We start from the raw sequence: 9831 nt of genomic DNA, 5'->3' as shown, positions 1-9831 counted from the left end.
AGCATGTCCAGACTTTCCAGACCAAAATTAGGCATGTCCCGACTTTGGCGACCAAAACATGGCATTTCCAGGTTTTTGCGACCATGATGATCTGTCGCGACTATCGCAACCGAAGTGGAGATGGCGCTACCAAAATATTGCGACTCATTTTTGGTATGTCCAGACTCTCGCGACCAAGAGCTGCCATTTCTAGAGTTTCGCGACCAAAAAACTAAGGCGCGACTTTCGCGACCGAGGCGGATATGGCGCGACCCTGCGGCTCAGAAAATTTCCTCTGACTTTCCAGAACAAAATAGAGACGGCGCGACTTTCCAGACCAACATGTAGACGGCGCGACTTTAAAAAAATTTTTCAGGGCTTTCTCGACCGAGGTGGAGACGGCGCGACTTTCGCGACCATGGTGGATATGGCGCGACTCAGGAAACGGCGCGACTCCAAAGGCAACGGCGCAACCAGCTTGGCCAGCGCGACCAAAATGTGCACTTTCAAGACTTTCGCGACCGAGGTGGAGACTTTCGCGACCAAATTTTGGTATGTCCAGACTTTCACGGCTCTAGACGCGACTCATGTCCAGACTTTCCAGACTCAAACTCTCGGCGCGACTATGCAATTTGGGTCTAACTCCGGATGTGGCGCTACCCTTAAAGTCTGGACATGAGTCTGGGAGCTCGACCCGGGAGGTGACGTAGCTCGTCTTTTAGGGTTCTTACTATCCGAGGAGCTGAAAACATCCCATTTGTGACATTCCGTTTTTTGCTGTTTTTTTCTGGGACTAATTTTTTAGGTAAATCAAACTGCTTATAAAAACATTAATGTCAAAAAAATAAAATTGAATAAAGGTTTTTCTGCACTCAAAAAAAGTTAAGGTAAATTTTTACATATTTACATACATACATACATACATACATACATACATACATACATACATACATACATACATACATACATACATACATACATACATACATACATACATACATACATACATACATACATACATACATACATACATACATACATACATACATACATACATACATACATACATACATACATACATACATACATACATACATACATACATACATACATACATACATACATACATACATACATACATACATACATACATACATACATACATACATACATACATACATACATACATACATACATACATACATACATACATACATACATACATACATACATACATACATACATACATACATACATACATACATACATACATACATACATACATACATACATACATACATACATACATACATACATACATACATACATACATACATACATACATACATACATACATACATACATACATACATACATACATACATACATACATACATACATACATACATACATACATACATACATACATACATACATACATACATACATACATACATACATACATACATACATACATACATACATACATACATACATACATACATACATACATACATACATACATACATACATACATACATACATACATACATACATACATACATACATACATACATACATACATACATACATACATACATACATACATACATACATACATACATACATACATACATACATACATACATACATACATACATACATACATACATACATACATACATACATACATACATACATACATTCATACATACATACATACATACATACATACATACATACATACATACATACATACATACATACATACATACATACATACATACATACATACATACATACATACATACATACATACATACATACATACATACATACATACATACATACATACATACATACATACATACATACATACATACATACATACATACATACATACATACATACATACATACATACATACATACATACATACATACATACATACATACATACATACATGCATACATACATACATACATACATACATACATACATACATACATACATACATACATACATACATACATACATACATACATACATACATACATACATACATACATACATACATACATACATACATACATACATACATACATACATACATACATACATACATACATACATACATACATACATACATACATACATACATACATACATACATACATACATACATACATACATACATACATACATACATACATACATACATACATACATACATACATACATACATACATACATACATACATACATACATACATACATACATACATACATACATACATACATACATACATACATACATACATACATACATACATACATACATACATACATACATACATACATACATACATACATACATACATACATACATACATACATACATACATACATACATACATACATACATACATACATACATACATACATACATACATACATACATACATACATACATACATACATACATACATACATACATACATACATACATACATACATACATACAAAAATACATAAATACAAATATACTTAGAAAAAACTTTATCACTTATATGGTTGAACTGAAAATTTGATAGGTGGTCTACGAGATCCAATGTTTATCTCAAACTACCTTATTCCTGTTTAGTTATATGCATTCCTAAATATTTTTAGTAAAAGTAAGGTTAAGTTAAGCTAAATTACCTTAATTCAGTTAAGGTAAATTTTACCCTAACAATTTTTTAAGGTAAAGTTAAGGTAATGTTAGGGTAAATTTTACCTTAATTTTTTTTTTACCTTAACTCATTTAGGGTAATTTTACCTTAACATTTTTTTGAGTGTAGTTTCGATCTTTTCTAAATCCTTTTCTTCAAAGCAGTAATTAAAGGACAAGGTAACTTCTAGTCTCCTTTTGAGTTATCTGATAGATATTTTACCCTTAGTTGGAGGCATGGTGCTCAAACCCTATTTCCTAGAGCTTTAGCTGGGGATCAGACTAACTTTCGGTTTTAATCCAGGGGTATTGTTAAATGTCCCATTGGAATCATACGTAACAAGTTCATCCTCATTTCGTTAGTGCTTCGCGATGAATCCCTTCTCTAATAGTTATGATCATGTTTCCGTGGAAAAAGCTATAACCTCCGAAAGGAGTCGCCTACGCAATTTTAATCACTTGAGATTTTCTCAGAGTGGAAATCTAGTGTTTACTCCCTCTCTAAACTTAATATGACCTGGGTCAACTTTATAGTGTGTATGCCCTAGCAAAATTCTTGTTTCCGTTCTGGATTTTTCCCTATTGCTGATAAGCCCCGTCAAATTCGGTCAATGATTTAACAAGACAATAGCTAATATTTACCAAACAGTTGGCTCCCTGAGCCTATTGGCGTCAACATACTGACTTCTGAAAGCCTACAGTGGACTTTTTATTTAGGCTTTGAAACCGGTTTTAGTGTTATAGGTGGTCTGGGGTCTTATCCAACAAGGTCTATAGCATGCTAATTTTAGGCCACAGTCCCACTGCTGCATACGGAGATCACATGAGAACTTTCGAGTAGCCATAGCACGTATTAGACCAGGCGGTCCGAGAGGTCCTGGTTTTTGAATCCCGCGCCCAAATCAACTCTATTATGCGTCCTATGAGTTCTGTAAAATTAGAAGGATTCTTTTTGGCTTCCGCCTGTGAGATGTGGATTCGAATCTGTTCCTTTTTTCAAAAATGTTTCACAGTTGAGGCTAATTGTCCCAGCTTCAGGCAATTATTTAAAGCTTTTCTGTTGGTCTGTTGGTTTGTGTTCTGTTTTTCTGTTGGCTTGTGTGTCTTGGCTGGTCTTTTTTTGTCCCGAGTAATGCTTCAACTTTTCCAATTTTCTGGATAACAGGACTAGCTTAGCTAGTTAACTATGCTGAACTCGTTGCTGTTATTAAATCTAACACAAAAGATGAGATCTAACACTGATATGTAATTTTAGTTACTAAAGTTGATTATATTTAACCTCCTAGCCCATAACTTGAATTATTATAGAGTAATTTGGTCTAGTTCAAGAACAGTGATTGATGTTATAGATGTTCAACAGTAGGACCTTAGTTGGCTAACACAAATTGTTAAAAAATCGTTTTGATTGCAATTTTGTCAGTAGATGATCCGTCGTTTATCAATCATTAAGCGGCGGTAGATCTCCACGACAAACTTACTGTCAATTTTTTCTCTTTGATTGATGTGAAGAATGTTGAGGGGTCAAAAATCTGGGTATCAAAATCTTCACCATTCCGCGAGCTATCTCGGTCGAACCCAATGACAACAGAGACACCACTAAAGCAAAATTCGTAAGGACTACCACCATAACCAGACTGTGTTTGGTTTTTGTGCTGGTACTCACTGGCCCAAGATGTCCACTGCTAGCGTATTGAGTCGGGCTCCTGGACCAATTGGAGTCTGTGTTTCCACTCGCCTTTTTTCTCCATTTTTACGTCCAGCGTGGCGTAGGCAACAAAAAACTTTTCGTTCTTCAGCTCTTCTAATTTTGGATTACCAGAACTTCTCTCGTTTTCTAATCAGCTTCCGCTCAGCTCCGATTTATTTCTTTTTTTTTTGTTCTCAAAAAAAATCAAAAAAATTTTGCTACATAATACTTCAGGTCCGTACTGAATAGCATGCTGCTTCGCATTTGGATTTGTCCCAAGCGACGGCTGGCAACCCTATTTGTTCGGTAAGTCAGCCGAGTAAAACGCTTGGACGATAGCGTCATCTACTTTGAAACAGTGCTGAGGAATTTGTTCGTTCCCAGTCGATAGCCTCTCTTTTTTCGTCCTCCACATAACTGGAGGCAGCAACGTTCTCCGGAAGGGGCCGTATTATTATTCTCAGAGCATCCTAGAGCCTACTACGTCGTCTTCAATGTGTTTTGTTCAATCGGGTTCTACCTTCTTCTCTAATTAAAATATTCGAGAGGCCGGCACCAGTTGTTGACCGGATAACCGTCGAGTACTTTGTTGACAAGGATTTTGTTCACCGAATTGTACTGACTCTGCTTCCTACACGAGAGTCGAATCTCTCTGCCCTCTTAGATCTATCGGTATCGTGGGCAACTACCTTGGGATCAGTTTGAGAGTCATGTACGCACCCGGACTGTAGCCATTCCCTTGTCCGGAATTGCCTCAGCTGAAACCCAGAGCACATTTGTTCATCGATCACTGTCTCCAGATCATTTGAGCTTTCTGTTCGTGAACCACTTGGGCTTCAACAACCTTGTCAGTTCATAAATAAGGTAGTATGCACTGTCCTGTCCAAAGGTAAGTTCAATATGCTGCAATGTAATTTCATTATGCTGCTATGTAGTTTCCTTATGCTAATATGCAATGCCTGTAACTTGATTATGTCCATTCAATTCATCATTTTTTTTATTTCAGGGCTAGCTTTGAGTGGAGGTGGCGCTCTGTATGTCGATTATCGTAAAGATGGTGTGCGCAGAGTGTGTGTGGTTGATAAAGAAAATGGAACAGAAGTGAGGACTCTGGATACTTCGAAACTAGACACGGATTCTTTTCTAATCATTCACGCTCATGAAAATGTGTTACTGCTGGTAGAGTGGTATTTTGGTCCAAGAACTTACAAATGTGTGCATGTGTACGAAAATGAAGTGTATAAAAGAACAATTCAGCTTCTCATCAAGGTAAATGACATTTCCCTCTCAACAGTTTTGTGCGGAAGAGACTTTTTATTACTGCTAACAGATGAAAGCACACTGACAAAAGTTGACCTCAACCAGTCTGGATCTAAGGCCAAGTTCAAATCAATCCGGTTGGGTCAAATGACATGGATCAACTCATTAGTGTGGATAGCGAGTGGAAATGATCAAAGTGGAGAAGGATATCTTTTTGCAACAGAATTTAAAAGCGATGCTTTCAACTCTCATGTATATGAGTTGAATGTGAAGAGTGTTGTGGGTGGTGCTCTACTGACACCACTGCAGATCCCATTCATGAATAGTTACGGCTCTAGAAACATTTTCTTCAGATGCACAATGGGAACAGATGCTATATTATGCAACGATTTATGCGGCAAAAAGTTGAGCCTGTTCAAATATTGGGAATATCCACTGAACATTTTGAAATTGGAGAAAATCATCCAACAATGAAAAGAGTCCGAAATCAAAAACAAGGATTTAATGGCATCAAACCTAGATGCAATGTAAAATCTAATTGAGTAATAAATATTTCAAAAATATTTTACTTTCCCAGCTAGTGAACAGGCTCATTTATATTTTGACAAAAATTATCCTTATTAACAAATGTAAATTGTATCATATGTTTGGAATAAAATAACTGCATTTTAATTTTTATAAATTTCTATTTTGTACATTTTTCAGAATTCATGATTTGTTTTGCAAGCCTCTTTCCATAAGACAGGCAAATATAGTCATCACCATTTTGTGCTTCAATTCAACTACATCTTCTGGCAAGGCGTAAATTTTAGCCCCAATTTTCCTGCCCCAATTGATCGCCAGTTTGGCGTTACTCAGCAATATCTCAGGTGTGTTTGATTGGGTATCCAACAGAGAGTAGTCGACAGTATTTGGTCGGATGGCTTCGATTAGGTCCACAATTGGAATGGAACTCTGGATCGACTTGTCTTTGAAGTCAGCAATCTGGCTTTCTTTGCCAGCAGTTGAGAGCTGTGAAGTTAGATAATTTGTTAGATACTCAGTAAGAGGTAGTCATAAACCCAACTTATTGATGTATCAAAAATTTGGCCCTTCAAATACTATTTGAAATCACGAATAAACTCTTCCCTTCAACTTTCGAAACGTTTAACTTAGGTAAGCTACATAAAAGTTTAATGTGAATTTAACGTTTTTAGGTTAAATCACATGAAAAAAAATTAACTTTGAAATGCAATAATAAAATATTAATTTTTACCTATTAGTAAAGTCAAAGTTTATTTCAAAAAATTCTTGCAAAAACTAATAAAAACCTAATTAGTCAAGACTCAAATTGCTTTTACCTGTAGAAAAAATCAGGTTAGTCTAAAAACTGAAAACTCGGTTGCTTTTAATAAGAAATTTCAGACGATTTGTGGATGATCAAAAACAAAAAGACAAGCAATATGCGTAAGAAAAACTTCTTTGGTTGCGGTTTTCTCCAAAAATATTTGATCTTTCGATTAGTTTTTTCCAAAGAACTTTCCCCTGATATCCAAGAAAAACGGAAGAATCCAAAAAGTAGGAGACTTACAGCTGAGTTAACCCATGTGATGATGAATCCTTCCACTTCTTGCTTCTTCTGGCCAGTTGTCTCAGCTGGCTCATTGCCCTCCGAGTTCAAACTGTCCAGAATATTTTTGGTGTAAGCACGCATCAGTTGCCAAACAAGACCTTAAAACAGATGCTTATGAGCAATTTACAACCAGATTATGAGCAAAATATTCAACTGTCATAATGTTTCAAAAAAATTACTAGCAGATATGTTTTTTTTGTGCATTTCAAAATTTGTACCTAATGCAAAAGTGTGGTGAAATCAAAGTAAATAACAATAAAAAAGAATCTAACAGCGCTTGAAGAAAAAACTGGCAAGAAACAGCCCGTAAGGCCCAGAAAAGCAATTTTTTGTATAAGATACGGTTTCCGACGACAGGAAAATTGAACCGTTAAAAAACTGACAAAACAGTCTCCGTTTTAATTGCAAAATGCAGCACTTTTTCTAAGAAAAAGGCAACAGTAAAGCTTTTGCTTTTTTCATATAAGGATTTTAAAAAAATTATTTAGAGTTAAATTTGTTTGCTTTGGTTAATTGAGAAAGCAGTAGGAGTGACTCCTCGCTCAAATTAATTAAACTAGTTTTTTTTCAACCTTCTTTATTTGTTTGAAAATTTTGCATTACAGCTTAGAAGTCTTATAAAAAATCTCTTATATTACCAACGCTTGCTTATTACCAACGCTTGCTGTAGACACTAAGGAAAATGTAAAAAATCTATTTTTTGTTGTCAGCAAAAATATCATGTTTTTTCTCTGTTTTTGTTTAGTTTGAAATAGTGTGAACAGAAACGAAAAGAACCCAAAGAACAAAGTTGAGCCCGACGAAACAATTTTAGAAATTGCCTACAATCTAAAAACTAAAGGGGTTTTTTGAATAGCAACTGTTTTTGTTTAAAATGATTTTTATGGGAACTACTCAAACATTGGTTAATTACTAGTACAGAGTACTTTCGACTAAAAAGAAACTTTGGGCGGTATAGCGCTTAGAATCAATCTGGACTAACACACAAAAAAAATAAAATTTAAAAAATTTACAGACAGATTTTTTCATGTGAACTTTTGTGTTAGTCTAAAGTGCACAATATACAAAACAGTGTTGTTTTTTTTTCAGAAAAACGCTTCTTTTCACAAGTACTTTCACCACACTCAAATTTTTTAAGAAAACTTTTTTATAAGTTTATGAAACGATATCGAAAAAACTTAATATACTTTTTTCACAGGGTTAAATTTTATGAAGAAATTATTAACAAACCTTTCAATTTTGATGAAGAAAATAGTACAAAAAAAACTGTTCCATTGATTGCTTAGACGACTTTTCTGATGCGATTTTCTTCATTTGAAAAACACGATGCATAGATGCTTTTATCGGTTGTTGAAAAAGTGCACCAAAGTTAAATTTTTTTAAACAGTATTGAGAAAGCAAGACAAATGTGTGATTTATAACGTTTTGGCATACAATTCACAAACTTGCTATAAGCTATTATGGCGGATGTTCACTTCTGTGCATTTTTAAGATTTTTTGAAACTAATTCCATTTTTTTTCAGGAAAATCAAAACAACTCAATTCGAACGTCGCATTTTGTAGTTAATTGAAAATTTGCACTTTTGGTTTTGGTTAGTCGAAAGTTGCACGATGATGACGAGCAAACAAAAATTGTTTTTTGTTCGGTTTTTTTAATTTTTGTAAAATTAAAATTACCACCAAACACTTCTTGTTTTTGACGAAACACTTTTGACTTCGTGAATACTGATACATTAAGATTATATTTTTCAGTTTAAGAATTCAAGATGCTAAGTTTTCATGGGTATATCTTTCTAACCTACTTTTCAATGCAATTTTTTGTCTTTCAAAATTTGAAGTTTCAATTTCAACTGAAATTGATGTCAGTAATTCTGAAAAAAAACGCCAAAATATCTTTGCTAGTTGATGCAAATCGAAGCTTAATTAGCAGTTGCTAGTCACATTTCATATGAAGGATAATTTCAAATTCTTTTTAGAATACTTTGGCATTGAAAATTATCAACATTTTGCTTCAGGAGAGTTGATAATTTTTGTTTAGACAATCTGCTTCTACTGCTCAAAATGTCTTCATGTAAAGAGATTTAGTAAAAAGAATATTTTTAGGACCAACCGTACAATTTCCACTATCCCAAATCGATTTAGGGGGAATTAGATTTTTCATAAGCAAACTTTGAGTATAGCCTAGAATCGTTAAAAATTAACGAATATACTGAATAAAAAAAAATTAAAACATTAATTTGAGTAATCAACAGCAAAAAAATGCAATCAGCATAAAAAATGTACGGTGGGTAACTTGGGTGGAGGGCGGGGGTGGGAGATTGATTGTTGATCCATTTTTTCATGCTCTAATTGGACTATTAATTGTTCTTTTAAGTCTCTGTTTTAAAGCCTGTGTTAATTTTTCTAAACTTCATACATGAATAGAAAATTCGACAAGAAAACAAACAAAAAACGGTGATGGTCAGTCAATAAGCAGAATGGTCTAAGAGCAGAATGGGTCCAACAGCAGAATAACATAAATATATTATATTTTATAAGCTGATCGTTAGAATAGTTATAATAAAAGTAAATATTGACAAAAAT

General features: G+C 34.4%; 1 protein-coding gene across 1 annotated transcript in view; it reads right to left on the bottom strand.

Annotated features, from left to right (window-relative positions):
* Positions 1-5886: 5886 nt before the first annotated feature.
* Positions 5887-9831, bottom strand: part of LOC134852869 (fimbrin-like) — a 113696-nt gene continuing 109751 nt past the window's right edge. The window contains exons 11-12 of the mRNA XM_063868709.1: positions 7207-7346; positions 5887-6647 (exon numbers count right to left, since the gene is read on the bottom strand). Of these exons, the coding sequence (XP_063724779.1) occupies positions 6345-6647; positions 7207-7346 (443 nt within the window). The 3' untranslated portion in view covers positions 5887-6344. The remainder of the gene's footprint in view (positions 6648-7206; positions 7347-9831) is intronic.

This window comes from Symsagittifera roscoffensis, chromosome 8 (genome assembly GCF_963678635.1).
Source record: "Symsagittifera roscoffensis chromosome 8, txSymRosc1.1, whole genome shotgun sequence".
NCBI classification, from domain to species: domain Eukaryota; kingdom Metazoa; phylum Xenacoelomorpha; order Acoela; family Convolutidae; genus Symsagittifera; species Symsagittifera roscoffensis.
This window is presented reverse-complemented; position numbering and strand designations above follow the sequence as displayed.